Source organism: Erythrolamprus reginae, chromosome 1 (assembly GCF_031021105.1).
Source record: "Erythrolamprus reginae isolate rEryReg1 chromosome 1, rEryReg1.hap1, whole genome shotgun sequence".
NCBI classification, from domain to species: Eukaryota; Metazoa; Chordata; class Lepidosauria; order Squamata; family Dipsadidae; genus Erythrolamprus; species Erythrolamprus reginae.
The window spans coordinates 55641333-55662261 of record NC_091950.1 but is presented as its reverse complement, the minus strand read 5'-3'; the positions used below and the strand labels follow the sequence as shown (position 1 = coordinate 55662261).

The 20929-nt window shown below is 38.3% G+C and overlaps 1 protein-coding gene across 3 annotated transcripts in view; it reads right to left on the bottom strand.

The window, feature by feature from the left end:
* Positions 1-20929, bottom strand: part of DICER1 (dicer 1, ribonuclease III) — a 62842-nt gene that overhangs the window by 28752 nt on the left and 13161 nt on the right. For all 3 annotated transcript variants that reach the window (XM_070752868.1, XM_070752886.1, XM_070752878.1), the window contains 8 exons: positions 18726-18915; positions 17959-18121; positions 17289-17419; positions 15903-16037; positions 14363-14523; positions 13912-14080; positions 4378-4850; positions 2482-2614 (listed from right to left, as the gene is read on the bottom strand). In XM_070752868.1, coding sequence (XP_070608969.1) covers positions 2482-2614; positions 4378-4850; positions 13912-14080; positions 14363-14523; positions 15903-16037; positions 17289-17419; positions 17959-18121; positions 18726-18869 — 1509 coding nt within the window. In that variant the 5' untranslated portion in view covers positions 18870-18915. The remainder of the gene's footprint in view (positions 1-2481; positions 2615-4377; positions 4851-13911; positions 14081-14362; positions 14524-15902; positions 16038-17288; positions 17420-17958; positions 18122-18725; positions 18916-20929) is intronic.

Below are 20929 nucleotides of genomic sequence, written 5' to 3'. Positions count from 1 at the left end.
AGTACTAAAATATTAATTATTTCCATTTTCCAGCAAAATGCAACAAAATGAGCAAAAATAATTTTACCAGAAGCAGTAAAATAATAATTAAAAAATGCTGCAGCCAATATAGTTCTAAGATGCTTAAATTTAAAATAAAGTGAACTCGCAATTAAGAATATCTAAAGTAATAAAAAAGCAAATAAGTTTAGTATATTTTATAACATAGCATGTAAATCTCATTCAAACGGACACTTAACAATCAAGTTTAATGGTTTAAAAATTCTTAAAGCTGATGCTTAAAAGTAAAAAAAAATCATAAAACAGCTATAGTTACATAATGAAACACAACCACCAAGTTTCATTATTACAGTCCTTTTAAAAGCACAATCCAGGTACAAAAGCAGATTGATGCATTTGCCTAGCTGGTAGAGTTAAAGCTATCTACATTTTCTGGACTAAAATATCAGTCTGGTAGCTACATTTTATTATAAAATGAAGTTAAAACGAATGAGTTAATTATTTGGATAAATAGAAGATATATGAACCAAAACAGAACTCATGTAAAATGAATTGAATTGGAACATTTCTGGTACTCCATTTAGCACTGGAGGACTTGAGTCCTACGATAATTATTCAACATGGAATAGATTTCTGCCTAACCTCTCTGAATAATGAAAACACTGGAGAAGAGGAGGAGAATTATAGGTGTAGATCCTATAGTTAATCAAAGTTTTATTGATGTTGTGTTCTATCACCAGACCATTTCAACACCTAGTTCTCCCCAGTTCAACTCTGATACTATGACACATTGGTATTCTGATTCTTCTCCTTCTCAGCAGCAGAATTATGAGAAAAACTCTGTGTGTGTGTGTGTGTGTGTGTGAATGTCTTCAGATGGATGCTTGTTAGAAAAATGTTGAATTGTCAAGTCCCTTTGAAAGAGCTCCACAGCCATAATCCATTCAAGTTGGATGCAAATTGGAAAAAAAATAAGATTTTATAGACTACAGTGATCCCTCGATTTTCGCGGTCTCGATTTTCGCGAAACGCTACACCACGGTTTTTCAAAAAACATTAATTAAAAAATACTCCATGGTTTTTTTGCTATACCACGGTTTTTCCCACCCGATGACGTCATACGTCATCACCAAGTCACTTCTGTCTCTTTCTCTTTCTTTCCTGTCATTCTCTGCTTCAATCATTTTCTCATTTCTCTTTTTTTCTCCCCTTTTTTCTATTTCTCTCTCTCTTCCTTCCACTCTTCTCTCTCTCTCTTTCTTCCTCTCTCTCACTCTCTTCCTTCCTTTCTCATCTCTTTCTTTTTTTTCCTTCTCTCTCTTTCTCTATCTCTCCCTCTCTCTCTCTCTCTCTTTTTCTCACTTTCCCTCTCTCGTGCGAAAGGACGAGCGGCGAGCGGCGGGCAGGCGAAAGGACGAGTGGCGGGCGGGCGAACGGACGAGCGGCAGGCGGGCGAACAGACGAGCGGCAGGCGGGCGGGATGTTTATTTTATTTATTTAAATAGATGTTTATCTAATATTAGTTGCACTTTCGTCGCTCCCCGGCTCCACCATCTGCGCATGCGCGGCCATGGAAAAAGGGCGCGCATGCGCAGATGGTGTTTTTACTTCCGCACCACTATACCACGGAAAATCGATTATCGCGGGAGGTCTTGGAACATAACCCCCGCGATAATCGAGGGATCACTGTATTTGCTTAGGGACAATTGAAAATAGAATATTTTAAATGTATAATATACCCCCACAAAAGAAACAATGATGTAAAGGAAAAAAATCAATCACAAATGTCAAAACTCTCCTGAATTATTTTACAGATTTCTATTCTATATCTCATCTTGACCATTAAAAATGTAAGAGTATAAAACCTCATCTCAATAACTGAAATTGTCAGGCTTGATCTCAGTAAGAGAAAGTTTTATCTGCAAATTTCATCTGGATCTGTCAAGAATAGAAAATTGAGATAAAAGAGCCATGTCTACTACATGCACAGATGTGCGTACACATACACATAGATACTCCTAACCGTAGTCGATGAGCTTGTCAGGATGAAATCAGAAAGGGAAGATAGTTCCAAACCGTCCTGAAGCTAAATCAAGTACCAATATGGATTGTATGGTTGGTGCACAATCCACAAATTGTGGGAAGAGGATATTTACACTGATTTATAGAAACAGCAAATTGGATTACAGAACAGAGGAGAATACTTGCTAAAATATTTGATTTATACTACAATATTTCCAACAACAATCTTAATTGTTAATATTAATTGTTAATGTTAAGTCAAATGCTATAATTAAAGAAGGTATAAACGCTTGGTCTTACTTTTCTATTTTTTAAAATATACAATTTATTTCAGAAGCTTTAAGTACATCCCTTTTATGTAATGATGTTCACAACATTCAAGATGGGCAATTTTTAATGAACGGTTCTAATGCAAGAAAATACAGCACATTTATATACAATTATTTTCATTAAAGTTACCTCTTCCTGCTTTCGGAATTCTATTTCCATCTGTTTGCTACGGGGCTGATTTTTTCCAATGCCATGTCCAGTTATAAAATTGCTGCTGATGTAAGCCAGCTCTGGGTCTTGTTTGCCAGCTTCTTTTATCAACCTAAATATATTACACATATTTTGGAAGATGCATAAAGTTGAAAAAAATAAAGAATTTTTGAGAAAATAGAGATATGGTAATTGATTTTCTTACCAGGATATATATAAAGGTTGCATTCATTCTTTTAAAATTATTTAAAATCAAGTCTACTGATAATGTTTTACATGTCTTTCATATCTTACATGTTGAACATATTTTCCATATATCTTACATGTGAAACATAGTTAATATAAAAACCTATGGTTCATATATGTTTAAATCTTCCTAAAAATCTACTGAAGTTTTAATTTTTAGATTTAAAAAATTATAGGAAATAGGAATCTATCTGACACCTTTCAAGAATTTATTTTTTCTGATTTGTTGCATAGTGAACAGTAAAAATACACGCAAATTCCTACAGATGTTCATAGGCATATGCACACAAACTAAATGACTTTCCCCAAATTAGGTAATTTTTACATAAGAAATCTTTAAAATTTTTATATTTTTTGCCTGAAATACAGATATTAATAACAATTTCATGTAATTCACAATAACTGGGTTTAATCAAGAATCAAGGAAAACATAAATTTGTTTTGGCCAGAAGAATTTTAGAAAAATAAATATAAAACTTAAGTTGAAATTAAAACAAAAATTAAATTAGGCATTTGATAGTCAAAACTTTTTTTATTATAAAATTATTCTCAAGTTGATGAGGATTCTGCATGAACCATGCAGCCCTGCTATATTCAGTTCATTTGATTTCTTCCTTGTCTACCATTCTTTTTTGACTAGATAGTCTTAATTGGTTCTCTTTGGAATTTCCTTTAGGATGTTTTTTTAATTATGAAACAGGCTTATACTGTTACAGGTAGTCAGTTTTTCCAAGCCTCCTAGTCGTTTCTTTCATGTGAAACCAATAGAGTAATATATATAACTATCTAATTAATTATTTTGCTTTTGAGAAAATGCATATTGGCTGAGCCACAAGGCAGACTATAGAAGAGAGCAGAAAAGAAAAATATTCATTATAGCAATTTATTTGTCTCAGCCAAAGAAATAACATAGTGAACTTGAATATGAAACAGAACAATCCTTTATAGGAATGTAGAACATAGGAGAGATCATCATAGTTTATTTTTATCCTGCCTTTCTTATTAAATTATATTAATTTGCTTTAGTTTAATTTTAATTATATTATATTGTTATGATTAATTATATTAAATAATATGATTAAATAATTCAAGACAGCAAACATGTTTAATATTCCTTTCTCCTATTTTCCCTACAACCACCACCCAGCAAGGTGATCTGGGCCAAGTAACTGGTCTTATGTCACTGGCCAGCTTTCATATATAAGGTGGGGCTAGACTTTAGTCTCTTGGTTTTTTGCTAGTTGCCTTGAAGCTGTTAGGCATTTCAAATACAAGACCGTGGTGTTTTTTGATAATAATGAACAAAATGATCCATAGACAACTGGAAACCAGAATTACTATGCTGAAGAGAAATTAGCAGGAATTGTAGATTTCTGCCCAATGGAGATTTTTAAAAATTTAATTTCAATTTTTTAGTTTCTTCAGTGTAGGAATATATCAAAATAGGGATACATATCACTAAATAAAATTTTAAAACATTTTAAAATGTTTTTTTTTAAAAAATTCCTGTGTCTATGTATCTTTTTCTAAATTAGTGTCTGTATTATTGAATAGCTGAATAGTTATTCCAGATTAATACTATGCCCTTTTGCTACATTCAATACTTTTTGTTTTATTAAAGAGATATACCTGTTTAAAACGACTGCAGTATATCTTCGTTCCACAAAAATAATTCCACATAAAATATTGGTAAACGGAGAAGGAAAGTTAGTCTCTGTCTTCTCTTTCTCTTCTATTTCTTCATCCTCATCATCATCCTCAGAATCACTCCAAGATACATAATTATCTTGATTCCTATTATTATACCATTCAACACTTTCAAATTGTTGCCGTTCATAGGGTTTATATTTACGCAAGATTTCAAGCAGTTTTATTACTTTTGGGGTTACAAATTTCAGGTCAAGTGAGGCAGGTGAGAAGTGCTCTTCACAGAGTGCATGAATTTTCCTTAGGAAAGTATCTGTAAACAATAAAAATTTCCTGTGCAGCTCCTCTTGCTCATGCTTAATGTACTTCTGTAGCTCTCTCACCATCATCCCAGCTACTTTGTCTGCACACCACGGTCCCAGAACAAGCAACACTGCCCGGCAGTCTGACAGTATCTGTAATCAAACAAAAATGTATTAATTCAATATAGCACAAAAAATATATTTGCGTATATTCTGTTATTAGTTTAATCAGTAATTAATTTCATAAGAATTCAAAAGGATATCAGTAATGAGTATATCTGCCTATTCATTTCTCATGAGGTTGAAACTGAATAAATTATTACTAATATAAATCAAATATGACTCACATCAGAGCTTTAACATCATTTTTCAACCTAGTATAGATACTACAATAAAGAATAAATATACAAGAAAAAATGAGGATAAATATATCACAATACTGGGGTACTGAATGGATTTAGAATGTATGAATACAAAACTGATTGATAAATACCAAACAATTACCTTTGTCCTCCTCATTTGGATTCCTGCAGGTTTAAGGGAACTGTGTTGTCATAGTTCACTTAAATAGATATAATTCCATATTTTTCGGAATATAAGTTACACCTTTTTTTACCCCCAAGAGGGTGAAAACTTGAGTGCATCTTAAACACTGAATAGTCCCACTTAGCCACATCCACTCTTTGGCCTCTGCCTCCCAGCAATTTACTACCTTGCAGCAAACAGAACAGAGCCTGCTAAGCCAAGCAACTAATTATCAGCTTCCCAACCCTCAACTGATTTAAAGCTGCAGGGAGGCAGGCTACATGCTAAACTGAAACTAGCTGGAAGTAGGCAATTTGCTGGGAGGGTGAGGCAGATGTCTATCTTCTGCTGAACTGGATGAAAGGAGTCAATACAGTAGAGTCTCAATTATCCAATATAAATGGACGGGCTGATAGTCGGATAGCTGAAAATGTCGGATAATCCAGACTCTACTGTATGTGGCCTTGACCTGACTCAAAATCAAGGCAGGAGAAAAATAAATAAATCTCCAGAGGTCCTAGGGTAAAGCAATTCAAGAGATACGAACTAAAGAACCTTGCCCTTCCTTATCCAGAAGTTTTACTCTCCATAGCAAATCTCTCTCTCTCTGTGTACGTGTGTGTGTGTGTGTGAGAGAGTGATAGACCTCTCCCACCACCAAAAATGTATTAATTTGTAAAATTGGATTAGAATTTTAGAATTATATAGAATTACACAGGTAAAATTAATGGAATATACATATGATAAATAAGGGGTTTATGACATGTATCATACAGGTATGATTTTATGACTTTGCATTATGAATTTAAAATATACTTGGAAATGTAGAAGATTGATGAAAGTTAATAATAGTAAATGCTAAGTGCCTGAAAATTAATTGAGCTTGGAGATATTGAATGAAGTTATAGAAAAGTAAATATGGAAATATATTAATTGATGCATTAGTGTTCAGATAGATTTTCATAGTATTATTAGATTACTATAATACTATGATCAATATTTAAGAAATGAAGATTTTAAAGCATGGATTTATTAATAGTTGTGTTTTTGGTTTTGCTGGTTGTTTTAATTTTAATAGTAATAGATTTTGGTTTTGGTTTATTATTAATTTCTTTTAATAAAAAAGAAGGTAAGGGAAAGAAGGGAATTTTTTTTCCTAATTAGGAAAAAGTTGTATAAGGGATTTTTGTTTCTTTTAAGAAGAATGTATAAGAAGGAGGAGTAGGCATGATGGTCTATCTGGATTTATAAGAGGATAATGATATTAATTGAAATATAAAATAACAGAATAACATAGTGGGAAGGGACCTTATTCTGCCCCAGCTCCGAGCCCCAAATAATTACGCAATAAGTTGTCTTGGGTGACATCTGTGAAAAAAATCAGGCATGAGAATTTATTTATTTATTTATACTTCTATGCCGCCTAGTCCCAATTATTAGACTTATTTTTTTAAACTGTTTTATAAATGTTCTAGACAACAAAATGAAGCTTTTTGAAATAAATACTTGATCTGAAGAGACCCAGTGGCATTGCATCTTCTTTAAAATAGCAGAGAATAACTATACTTCCAGAAAGCCACACCAATTTTAACAGAATCAGTACAAGTATGGTCTGAAATGTAACAGTGTCCTATTTTAGTATTAAGATAAGGCAGCTGAGGTAAACCTTGACTTAATCATATTTGAAGTAGATCTATTTAAATAATTGGTAGACGTTAGTGGTGACTACATTTAAACAAACTTTCTGGCATTAATATACTGCCATAATATACATTTCTCAAATTCTTTGCTATTTCTATATGGGTCAGGCACAAATGCACAGGAATACACAGCAAACAGTATACTGTATATCATCTCTGCTGTTTGCTGTGAAGCAGAATTTCCCCCCCCTTGTTTTCCTCGCCAAAACTAAGGTGTGTCTTATACTCCAATTCATTGGTTCTGACAGGAATTGACTGACTGGCTTTTCACCTGAGCCTCATGTTTTGAACTACATTCACCAGCTGGCTTTTGCCTAAAATAGGCGTTGATTGCTTACCTGAACGCCTCTTCTCGTACGGTGAGCGGGTACAGCAGTCACATGGGTTGCTCATGTCCAATCCGGTGGAACTGAGCCTAGTATTAAAAAAGCTTGCCGGATCCGCCCCTTCCCCAGAATTCGCGAATCCATAGACTAGGCTCAGTTGTGAAGCTCTGTAGTGTTCAACTCTCATTGTTAGAGGAAGAAAGATATAGAAAGGTAAAGAAGACACATACAAGGGCGGGAAGTGACTGCTGTACCCGCTCACCGTACGAGAAGAGGCGTTCAGGTAAGCAATCAACGCCTATTCTCCGTACTGAAGGAGCGGGTCCAGCAGTCACATGGGACATACCCAATAGATGGTCCCTAGGGTGGGATTAGCTTGCTATCGTGTGAGATAACGGATTGGAGTACCCTTCTGCCGAAGGCAGCGTCCGCTGAAGCGTAAGAATCAATCTTGTAGTGCCTGATGAAGGAATTTGGCGAGGCCCAAGTGGCTGCTTTGCAGACCTCCTCCAACGGGGCTTGAGTCGCCCAAGCGGCCGAGGTGGCTGCGCTCCTGGTGGAATGCGCTGTGATGTTCCTTGGAACTGAGAGGGAGGCCGACTCATAGGCCTTAGATATAGTCCCTCTGATCCAACGGCCTATTACTGTTGAAGACACTTTGGCCCCCATGACTCTGGGATGATAGGCTACAAAAAGTGCTTCTGACCTCCGAAAGGGTCCTGTGCGTTGGATATAGATTCTCAGCGCTCTGGTGAGATCCAGGGTGTGCCATCTAATTGCCAAGGGATGGTCTCGTTGGAGGCAGAAGGAAGGTAGGACAATATCCTGAGATCTGTGGAACATGGAACTGACCTTGGGTAAGAAGGTGGGGTCCAGTCGCAAGACTACCTTGTCCTGATGGAATTGACAAAGGTCCTGCCTGATTGAGAGGGCAGCCAGCTCCGAAATGCGTCGGGCAGAGGTAATAGCCACCAGGAATGCTACCTTAAAGGATAGGTACCTGAGGGACGCCGATTTTAGGGGTTCGTATGGTGCCTGCGTGAGGGAATGGAGAACCCGTGGCAAATCCCAGGATGGGTACCTGTGGACCTTGGAAGGTCTGAGGTTGGCTATGCCCTTGAGGAATTCCTGAACTTCAGGGAAGGATCGGAGAGGCTGTCTGCGGGGACCCCCTAGGACAGATGAAATGGCTGCCAGATGACGCCGGAGGGTGCTGGTGGAAAGTCCTTTATGGAAGCCTTGCATAAGGAAGGAAATTATTCTGTGTATGGGGATGCACAGAGGGGAGAGACCTTCCTGTAGACACCACTGGTGAAACTTGGACCACGTGTGGTCGTAGATTCGATTGGTCGAACCCCTTCTGGCCTTTAAAATGACCTCCACTGAATCGGGGTCATGACCACGCAGTTCTAAATCTCTCCTGATAACAGCCAGGCGGTGAGGTGGAACCACTCCGGGTCTGGATGGAAAGAGGCCCCCTGCCGCAGCATATCCCCCGAAACGGGGAGTCGCCAAGGGTCCTGGACGGACAGCTGTTGGAGATCCGCGAACCAGGGCCGGCGGGGCCAGTGAGGGGCGATTAGGATTACTCGGGCCCTCTCGGTGAGGACCTTGTGAATCACGTCCGGGAGGATTGGAATTGGAGGAAATGCGTAGAGTAGGCCTGGAGGCCATGGACTCCGGAGGGCATTGATTGCTTCCGCTCCCGGGGATGGAAATCTGGAATAGAAGCGAGGGAGTTGGGCGTTCGCATTGGTCGCGAAGAGATCCAGGATTGGTAGGCCGAATCTGAGGGTGATTTGATGGAACAGGTCTTGATGGAGGTTCCACTCTCCTGGGTCTATCGTTGCCCGGGATAGCCAATCCGCCTGGACGTTGAGACTCCCCGAGATGTGATCGGCTAGGAGCGACTGGAGATGTTTTTCCGCCCAAAGGCCCAGCTTGAGGGCCTCCCTCATGAGAGCCTTGGATCTCGTGCCCCCCTGTCTGCAAATATGGCTTTTCGTGGCAATGTTGTCGGTGAGAATGAGAACGTGCCGGTTGGGAATGCGAGGAGAGAAAAGCTTCAGAGCCAGGGAAACGGCTCTTAACTCTAGCCAATTGATTGGCCTGGAAGCTTCCTCCGGGGACCACGTGCCCTGGGCTATCATCCCCTGGGCGTGGGCGCCCCATCCCGATAGACTGGCATCTGTGGTGATGACAAATTGATCCGGGCACCTGAACGGGGATCCTCTGTCCATGGCCGGAGACTTCCACCACTTGAAGGATCTGCGAACACTCAGTGGGATGACAATGCGTCGATTTGAGTTGCTGTGCCCTGATCTCTGAAAAGGTAACAGGAGCCACTGGAGTTCCCTAGCATGAAGGCGAGCCCAGGGAATGATGCCTATGCATGACACCATCTTCCCCAAAAGGGAAGATAGAGTGACTATGGAAACTGAAGAATTAGATAAAATGCTAGAAATTAACTCCACTATACTGAGTTTTCTCTCGGGAGAGAGAAAAACCTGGGAGGATTCTGAATCAATAATGGATCCCAGGTGAGAAATGGATGTGGAAGGTTGGAGGTGGCTTTTATCAAAGTTGATGGAAAATCCATGGTCCTGAAGGACTGACATGGTGACAGAAAGGTCTGTTTTCACTTTCTCTAGGGAGTTCCCATGAATCAAAATATCATCAAGATAACATAAAATGTGGATGGGAAACGCCCGGATATAGGCCGCCAGGGACCCCAAGAGCTTTGTAAAGACCCGAGGGGCCGAGGAAAGGCCAAATGGCATCGCCCTATACTGGAAATGCCTGCCTTGAAAGGAAAAACGTAAAAATTTTCTGTGGCATTTGGCTATAGGAATGTGAAGGTAGGCCTCAGTGAGGTCTAAGGAGACCATGAAATCTCCCGAGTGAATGGCGGCCAAAATAGAAGACAAGGAGTGCATCTTAAACTTCCTATATTTGATGAATAAATTTAGTTTCTTTAAATCCAAAATAGCTCTCCAACCTCCGGAGGACTTTGGAACCATAAATAGGATGGAGTAAAAACCTAGGCCCTTCTGACCGGAAGGGACCGGTTGAATGGCTCTGATGGACAATAGATGAGAAATGGCCTCCTCCATACGGTTACAATCTGAGGATGACCTGGGAGAAGGGCAGGAAATAAAACGTTTAGGGGGAGGAGAAATAAATTCTAAAAGAAGGCCTGTTTGAACAGTGTCAATGACCCAAGGGTCCTTGGAGGTGAGACGCCAATTAGAGGCGAAATGAGCTAGGCGACCCCCTATGGGAATAGAGGTAAGATTACCATCTAGGTTTTTTTGAAGCCCTGTTAGAGGAAGCTCCCCTTTGGAAGCGAAACCCTCTACCCCTGGAGTTCCTACCTTGGGAACGAAAGCGGGGGGAATACTGACCTGGAGATCTCTGGTAGGAAGCCGCTTGATCTTGCTGGCGCCCTGGGCGACGAAAGGACTGCGTTTTGGTAGCCTTTTTTGTGGTTGGACCCAAAACTTTCTTCTTGTCCGTGGTTTCCGTGAGGAGTGGATCCAGAAGATCACCGAAGAGAAGGTCGCGCTTTAAGGGACCCTGGGATAACTGCCACTTTTGGCGAACTCCCGCTTGCCAAGGGCGAATCCATAGGAGTCTTCTTGCCGTAGTAGAAGCTGCAATAGACTTAGCAGAAAATCTAGTAGATTGCAAGGTGGCATCAGCCACGTACTGGGCAGCTGCAAAGACCTTGTTGAAGTCTTGTTGACCTCTCAAGTCATCGGGAGGAATATGCTGTTGAAGTTGGCGAAGCCACAGCAGCATGGCTCTGGAGAAAAAGGAAGCCGCTGCAGAGCTTTTAGTGGCCCAGGAATCAGCGGTGAATCCTCTTTTGAGCATTTGCTCAATGCGCTTGTCCTCTGGGCGGAGGACTTCCTCCGCCTCGCCTGGCACAGCCGCTGCCGAGTGAAGAATCTTGACAGGTTCATCCGGTTTGGGAAAGGATAGAAGCTCTTCATAGGAAGAGGAAAGTTTGTACAACTTTCTGTCCTTGGTGGAGGGATTAAGGCCAGAGGCTGGAAATTCCCACTGTTTGAGTAAAGCATCTTTAAACAACTTAGGCATAGGAATTACCTCGTTATCCTCCTGTTCCTCTGTGAAGTAAGGTAAATTCTCCTCCGGGGGATCAGTGGAAGTGGAGGCTTGTTTCTCCTGGGCCGCTAATCCCGTAGAAATTCTAGCTTTGAGGAGGAGAGATTTGAATAATTGAGAAGGAAAAATAGTAATTGGAGGAGGAACCTTTATTTGGGATTCCTCATCATCTGATAGGCCTTGAAAAGCATCCTCATCATCCTCTATATCCTCATATTCATCCTGGGAGGAATCTGAATCATCCTGCATAGGAGCTCTGACCGCTGGGGGAGAACCCAAGGGGCGGGAGGAGCGAGAAGGAGGAAGAGGTAAGGGAAGCTCATTGATGGTGGAGAGTTTGGCATCAATGGCTTTGGACAACACAGCAAAAATAGACTGGAACTCAGGAGGTAAGCTGGAAATATCAGCAGAAATGGCAGAAGAATCCCTAAAGGCCTGGGAGGATCCTGGCTGGGGGGAATCTTCAATAATATCTGGTTCCTCTGGACCTATGCCCCATAGGTTAGGTTGGGGTCTGTCTAGGTTTGGCTCATCCAGAGATAACACAGGGACCCCAGAAGGAGGAAGACTAGAAGCCTCTGGTGGGTCTTGACTACTGATTACTTGGGCCTGCACTTTCAAACGTTTTGCTGATTTGTCATGGATTTTTTGTAGGGCTAGGTCCCTTCTCTTCTCGGCCCTGGTGACCTTGGTCGAGGGGCGGGCCCCTGGAGAAGAGGAGGAAGAGGCCTGGGGGATACTAGTAATCTCATCGCCTGTAGGCCTGGCCTCTCTGGGACCTTTAGTTGTGCCTCTCTTGGGAAAAGTAGCCATAGTCTGACAATTAACAGAAGACAAGGCTGAGCCAATAACTTAATAATAAGGAGAAGAATTTCAAGGACTTCCCAAGAGGAATGGATCCTGCTTCGAGGCCTCGAAGCTGCTGAAACTTGAGGACAATCTGGGCAAACCCAGAGTTCGTGCCCCCAAATCCAGCGGGGCCAGCCTCCCTAAACTTTATAATTAAGTAAACCAAGGCACTCTGGTTGGAGGCTTAGCCGGTGGAGAATTTAGCCTGGGACCCCCAAGGCCCGCTCCGGGATCCACGCGGTGGACTGAGGCCTACGCGGCTGGCAGGAGGCCAACACGAGAGGCCTAGATTTAAAAAGGGCGCGAAGGCCTTCGCGCCGAAAAAATCGCCCCGTAAATTTCTTAAAGGGGAAGCGATCGACTAAGTCCAGGAGACTAGAAGGCGTCTCACTCCGCAGGAGGTATTTCTTAAGCCCTTAAATATATTGTATACAATAAATAATCAATAATTCAATAGATTAATACTTGCACCAGGACCTCCAGGCCAAAGGATTAGAAGAATCCACAAGCGGCCGCAGGAATCGTAACCGGCAAAACCGCCGGGGGGAAACGAAACCGCAACTTCTCCAAAGGAAAAAAGCCGAGCCGCAAACGGCTGGCGCTATTGGTGCAAGTAAATAATAATGATAAAACAAATCTTACTACTTTTGAAGAAAAGGAACGAAGGGAAGGTGTTAGAATGTTGAACGAGCTATCACAATACAACCGCAGGATATGCGAACTGAGCGAATTCTGGGGAAGGGGCGGATCCGGCAAGCTTTTTTAATACTAGGCTCAGTTCCACCGGATTGGACATGAGCAACCCATGTGACTGCTGGACCCGCTCCTTCAGTACGGAGAACAAGCTTAGAACTCAGAGTCTCCTAGCTTCTAATCTGGCATTTTAACCACCAGACTAATTATACAAGATGCACCAGACTATAAGATGCACCTAAATTTACAGGAAGAAAACAAGAAAAAAAAAAAGTTTTGGCCTCCATATGTTGTTTCCCTCTCTCCAGCCCCCCGAAGTCCTCTGCAGTGCTCTGTATGGCCCTTATTCGCCAAAACCAAGCATGTTTTCACCAAGCTCTCAGTGCATTGGGTTTTCACCCCACCCCACCCCAGCTCCCCAGAAGCACTCCGCAGGCCAAATATGAGCTTGTTTTTGGTGAAAACAGGCCATGCAGAACACTGCAGAGTGCTTCTGGGAGCTTGGGCGGGCAAAAACACATGCAGAGGGTTCTGGCGTCCAAATATACCCATATTCAGTCTATAAGACAAACCTAAATTTTCATCCACTTTTAGAGGGGGAAAGGTGTGTCTGTGAAAAATACGATATGTAATATATGCATATAAGCTAGCCTGAGAAGTAACAGGTTTTACAACAATTTAAAAACAAGAGAATCCAAAGTATTTTTTTTAAATTTAACACCAAAATTATACATTTCATATTGTTGTTTGTAAACCATGTCTAGTAAAACATTAGGAGAGAATTCTGCAACTTGTCTCTAACTAAATCTTAAGTACAATTCTTATACATTTTTAACAGAGAGTTTATCTTAACTTCCTAAACTAATTAGCTATTAATATAAATATCATGTTGAATAAATCAAGAAACATTTATGAGGGTGAAACTTTATGTGATATTATGACTTAAAATATACTAAAGCAATTTTAATAATATGATACATAAATTGTCTATACCTGTTTTGAAATTAAGATAGAATCTCTCTCTCTACAATGTACAGTTATGTTGCAATCATTCAGAAAGCTAAGCGCATCATCCAGCTCTGTTAACAGTCTTTCATAGAGCCCGCTTTTGTCAGAGTATGGTCCGCAATCCACCACAATCTCACATGGCTGAGAAGTATATCTTTTTCATGAAAAAACAAAAAAAATTGTTTATAAAAAATTGTTTATAACTGTTGAGAATTAATAAATGCAAGATTGATAATTAAGACATTGCATGTTATTTAAAAACTATGACAGTGAAGATACGATACGCAAGTTGACACTATCAAAAGAGATTAAAAATTCTATTAAAAATAATCAAAACCAAAATGCTAACATTTTAGATATATACAATCACTTCATCATTTTCTTATAAATGTTCATGAATGACATTCAACATTCAGTCAAATACATGGTAAGATACCTGTCCAAAACTACTAAATCAGTTGCTGTTTCAGCACTGCTCTTTAAAATTTTCTCCAGTTTCTGAATCTTCTCCTCTAACTCTGCTGGATCGCATTTTCCATTTAAAATGGAAGCAGTTAATCCCAAGATTCGAGGACAGGATGGAGAACTCTCACAAAGCTGAAAATAAATCAGAAGGAAATCCAAGGGTGCATTCAAATACAAGGATAGGCTAAGAAAGGATTCAATACCGAACTGTGAAATTCTATAGCTCTTTTTCAATATGAAAAAGAATGCTAGAGCAATGTGGTGGTGGTGGTGGGGAGCTGATTTACTGTTTACACATAGAGCTAGGTTTTATGTTTAATATTGTGCTGATATTAAAACAGCAATTTTGGCATACACAATCAATCTGAAGTTAGAATATTGTAATGGCTTTGTATCCGTTCCACAGGTGAACTCACACACCCCCTTTCCTTATGAAACTGCATTAAAATAATAGTTGTTTTATTCCATTGTACAATCTGAAAGGTAGAAGTCTTATTATTATTGTGCTGGAATTTTAAAATTCTACAAATGATTTTATAGATTCTTCAGTATTTTAATTACTTAAGTATATTCCTTACATCTTTTTATTTAACATTTGGCAGTGAAAGATCATATTCTCCAAATAGATAATTTTAATAAAGCTTGCAAATATAATTTACTAAGTATAAATCAACAAAATAAATCTCCTTGACAAAAAATATATCTCTAGCTATATATTCCATCTATATTAACCCTAAATTATATTAACCCTTGACTAAAATTGATGTTAACTTTTAGTTTTCTGCAAAAATGCCCCATAGTGAATGGTTTCCTTAATGACTGCAACATTCACTTAATTGCCAGATTCACCTAATGACTGATTTGCTTAATGACTGCTGTACAAACAATCACAAAATCAAGTGAAGGGAAGACTATGAACTTTTATATAGTTAGGAACCTAGAACCAGTCACATAACAGCTATTTAAAGTTAAGATGGGTCCATAAAATACTTCTGGCTATTATAAAATCTCTACTATCACCACCATCTAGTCAACAGACTGCCCTTTAGACTCTTGATGCAGTTTCTGGCAAAATAACACCTTTTGGATTTGTGTATGATGTTTTATTGTTGTGAGCTGCTCCGAGTCCTCGGAGAGGGGCGGCATACAAATCTAATAAATAATAATAATAATAATAATAATAATAATAATAATAATAATTATTATTATTATTATTATTATTTCAGAAAAATAGGCTTGCTCTTAGGTTCTCTTAACAATTGTGTACATTCACTTAATAACTAGTTATTTGCTTAATAACAAAAAAAAGTCAGAATATGTAGTTTGCTCATGTGGGTGTTTGACTTTCTGGTCTCTACAGCGACTATGAGTCAAGGACTACCTGCATTCTGACTGCTTCAAAGGATCTTTTCAGATTATTTGTGGTGCTGCACATCTTATAAATACTTTTCCTAAATGATGTACACCGAAAATTGAAGATTAAGTGTTCAATACCTAGCTGAGTAATATACCTTCATAATTTCTCTATAAGGATGATCCTGGATTGCAAGATGGCACTCATCAAAAATAAGGAGATTAATGTTTGAGAGGGCTAAATGTTCATTTTTTAAAACATTCAAAGCGATTTGACAGGTCATAACCAGAACCTGAAAAAATGTAAGACAAAAATAAGATTATTGCTATGGAAAGAGCTAAAGGTTACTCAATTTCAATTTAAAATTGAACATTTAGTTATTTCTACATAAAAACAGTCTAACACAGAATTTGGCCTTTTATTTAAACTTCTGGCTTCACGAGGTTAAATGCATTGTAATCCTATACAAAGACTGCTCAAATTGAATAATAGCATCCTCTTTTTCAAATTAAACAATATTTGTAGAGCTGTTCTATAGTCCTCATTCCTATTAAAGAAAGCCAAGGAAACAAAATAGAGATTGCCATTCTACAATTTTAAAATTCTGTTATAAAAAACACTAGACCTTAAATTTTAAAACCTGAAGCCATTTTTGCTGTAACATCTAATTGAGATAGATTCAGAGAAATACAGATTAAGGGCAACAATACCTAAAGTTGTACGTTTAAACCAACTTCTTTCTTCTTAAAAAACTGTGCCTAAGGTAGGACTAAAACCTACTTTCTAGCTCTTAAGGACTACACTACACTGGCATTCTAACAGACTTCAGGGAGTCATATTCCTCATCATTGAAATCCAGACCCTTGCTTCTGTTTATATAAGAGCAATCCAGAGAACCACTAGTTATCAAAGTAATTATCAAAGTATCAAAAAATTATCAAAGTAATTTTTATTTAGATATTAAATAAAGAGAAGGGGAACAGCCTTCTCTGTGGCAGCCCCTGCCCTCTGGAACCAACTCCCCCAGAGATTAGAATTGCCCCTCCCCTCCTTGCCTTTCGTAAACTCCTTAAAACCCACCTCTGCCGTCAGGCATGGGGGAACTGAGATATTCTTTCCCCCTAGGCCTCTACAATTTATGCATGGTATGTTTGTATGTATGTTTGGTTTTATAATAAGGGTTTTTTAGTTGTTTTAGTATTGGATTATTACATGCTGTTTTTATCACTGTTGTTAGCCGCCCTGAGTCCACGAAGAGGGGCGGCATACAAATCAAATCAATAAATAATTAAAAAATTAATATTTTTCATATAACATTACACAACAGAGTAAGCTACAGACTTTGACTGTATATCCCACATAAATGGGTAAGACTATATTTAATATTGCCGGTTCTCATACCTTTCCTAATTCTATTCTACCCATATTCAAAGAACATTTATGACATTTATGTTATGTTTTATTGAAATAACACACAATTTTTTACTAGATAAAATTAATCATGGTGTCAAATTTATAGTATAAAAATATAAAGATATTTTACCTGATACTTTGCAAATTCCTGGTTCCATCTTTCCTTTGTCCATACTTCTGTTATTTCCAAACTTGAATACTCTCCTACTTTGAGATCTGAATGTGTCTTAACAGTTGATACTTGCTGAGTAACTTGGTTTGCTTTATAGAGGGGAAAAACATATTAGGGATAGTAAAACAAACACTGTGACATATACTTCCAAGTATACATTCATTTTATTTATCTGTTCAATGGCCTGATTCTTGCAGACTAACTGGACAAGTCCCTGCTGTTTCTTGCCAAGGTTTATTTTCAAAAGTGGTTTGTCACTGCCTTCTTCCTAGGGCTGAAAGAAAGTAATTGGCCCAAGATCACCCAGCTGATTTTGTGTCTTAGGTGGACTAGAATTCATAGTCTTCTGATTTCTAGCCTGATGCTTTAACCACTACATCAAACTGGCTCCCTTAAAACATATTAGAAACATCCATATTAAGTCTACAAAAAGTAGACACTTTTCAGTTAAATTTGATTATTTCTCACAGAATGATACTCAACACACACGGCCATACAGTTTAAATTTCATCTTGCCTATTAACCAAATAATAATAATAAATCATATTCTTGTTTTAAAACTCCAGTCTATCCATATTTTAAAATTAAAAATGTTCTCCTTGTTGATTAAATTACATTAAATCCATACCAGAATTAACCAAAAATACTGTTCTTTTTCCTTTTTTGTTGAAGTCTTCCCGGATCTGATAAGAAAGTTCTTTAATGAGTAGCACTGCAATAAAAGTCTTCCCTGAGCCAGTGTTCAAACAGACAATAGTATTGTGATCTAGAGCTGCTTCCAGGAGTTCCACCTAAAACAAACATTTTTATTTTTTTATTTTTTTTCCTTCAGATTTCACACTAATCAAGATAACTTGAAATACAATGATTCAGCATTATGGGGAATTTTTCTGGATTCAGAGTCCTGCTTGCAAAGCCATTGCAGGTTATGATACGGAGGGTTTAAAACAATTACACCTTGTCCTCTATTTCCAGCCATTTCTGGAACAGGAAGCTTTACTCTTGGCTGTATCGGCCTTTATCACCTCAGGAGTCCTAGGGCCACACCTTAAGAAACATTATTTCTAGACCATGGTTTTAGATACCAGAGTATTTGTGTGTTTGTTAATGAATCATGTAATCTCAGTTCTTAGTTACACCCAAGTTTTGGAAGACTCCCTTTCGGCTATTAGACATTCTTATTAAATTGCCATCCTCAAATTATCTGGCCCCTATTGGGCACTCAGAGAGAATGAATCAACATCAGAACAATACAATTGGACTGAACTGCAGTCTCTCTGAAGTGCAGAAATTTAAGACACAAACATATTTTCATTGTATATAGTATTAGCATTACACTTAATACTTAGGGTGTTGGGCAGTACACAAATTGAACCAAATAAACAAATACAGTACCTGATATTTTCTTGGTGTGTAAATATTATCATGAATTGCTTCTTGTTGCCATGGTAGTCCAAAAAAGGGACCCATTGGAGAGGAAGCTGGGGTCATGAGTTGTAATCCTGCCATGTTGAGGGGTGGAAAAGCAGGGCTTTTCATTCATTCATCCAGTGTTTCTTTTCATAGCATTTTTCTGCACAGATTACTATTATGGAAGAGAATACAACAACATTACAACTATTTATTAATCATTTATGCACATGTATAGAAAAATATTTAAAAGTTTTAAAAATTAAAACTGATACAAACATAGATTCACAAGAAACAAATATCTATATATCTATATATATTACCACCCTGGCTGAGTAGCATTCTTCCAATAAGTAGAAAAAGAAGTGTATACCCTGTATTTAGGTCAAAACCAAAAATAGAAAAAGAAAAGCAAAAATGCTTTTAGCAGCATGCTGAGTCTATACTTCAAAAAGCAGGATAAAGAAACAGGCAAGCCCCAGACTAAAACTAAAACCTGAACTGATTTAAACTAAATTATACTATATTACAATAATTATGACTATACTGGGATTAGTCAGATTCTCATCGGTCAGGTTAAAATTAACAATTCAATGACTTCAGGGGGAACAATTGTGAACTAGAACATCTCTGAATGAGTTGAGACAATGTTCATGGCAGAAATGGAAGAACCAGTGAATAGACTGGTCTTAAAAACCTCTTTTATCTATCAAAAGCAATAACAGAAATTCAAGTCTTTGTGATTTCAAAAACTGGACATTAAAGTGGATTAAAGATTTCAGGTAGAAAAGAAAATTTTCCCTTTGGTTTTGCATTTTACAATATGACACAAAATATAATATACAAAATATTGCAGATTATTGAAGAATGGAATCAGAAATTAACAGGCACAATAACAACAATGTCTGCTGCTATGGCTAGATTATTTCCAAAAGTTGTTAAGAAATGACAGATGTAAAAGGGAATGCTTTGAGAGAATAATTTACAAGATGAAAAGGTGAAACAAATTTTGTCTGATGTAGAAATATTAAAACTACTGAAATAACATGGATTGTAATACAGAAAACAATTAAAGTGAAAGAACCAACGACAAGTCCAAAAAATGGCCTAAGTGAGAGCATTCTATTGGTTATACTAAAGAGTGGCTAAAGACTTGAACGAGTCAAGAGGACTGTGAAAATATTTAGACCCCTCACATTCTGCACTATTAATCTTCTCATCGTTCCCATCACCCATCTCCTCCCACAAATGACTGTATGACTGTAACTTTGTTGCTTGCATCCTTACAACTTATATTGACTGGTTCCTAAATGATTTAATTGCTTATTTGTACCTGGACTATCATTAAGTGTTGTAGCTTATGATTCTTGATGAACTTTTCTTTTCTTTAATGTACACTAAGAACATATACACCAAAGACAAATTCCTTGTGTGTCCAATCAGACTTGGCCAATAAAGAATTCTATTCTATTCTATTCATTCTATACTATTCTATTCTGACACTGAAAAAAGTGACTTACAACCAGTTCTCACTCTTACAACTGTCACAGCATCCATGCGGTCACCTGATCAAAATTCAGGTGCTTGGCAATCTGGAAGTACTTGTAAGAGTTGGAATGTCTCAGGGTCACTTGATTGCCACCTGCGACTTCCCAGCCTGTTTCTGGCAAGAAATCAATGGGGAAAGCTAGATTTTGCCTAACGACCATGGCCAAAATGGTCATACAATCTGGTAACATTCATTGTTCAGTGACAGTAGTTCCAGTCCCAATTGTTGTCTTTAAGAACTACTCATATTATTTCTTTATCTTTCTAAGTTTATTTAAGTTTAACCCTGCTGTTCTGTTCGGGTCTGTGAGACCCGAAATCAAGGTTTGAGACCCTGTAAAAAATTTTCCCTGCATATCTGAAACTTGAAATTTCATGACTTTTCATCATTTCAGGGGTTCTCTCTATGAGAATTTTTTTGGGGGGGTGGGAGGTTTCTTTCTTGCTGAAAAAAAAAAACTCCCTAATGTTATGTTCCCGGGTCACCCTGACCCGGACCGAAAACTCTTCATTTGCAGTGCTTATGTTTGGTCTTTTTGAAAGCTTTTTTCACTTGGAAAGTAGTCTGAACATTTCTTCACACAATGGAATGAAAATTGAACTGAAAAAATTAATCCTTATTGGTTTATTTTGCCCATAAA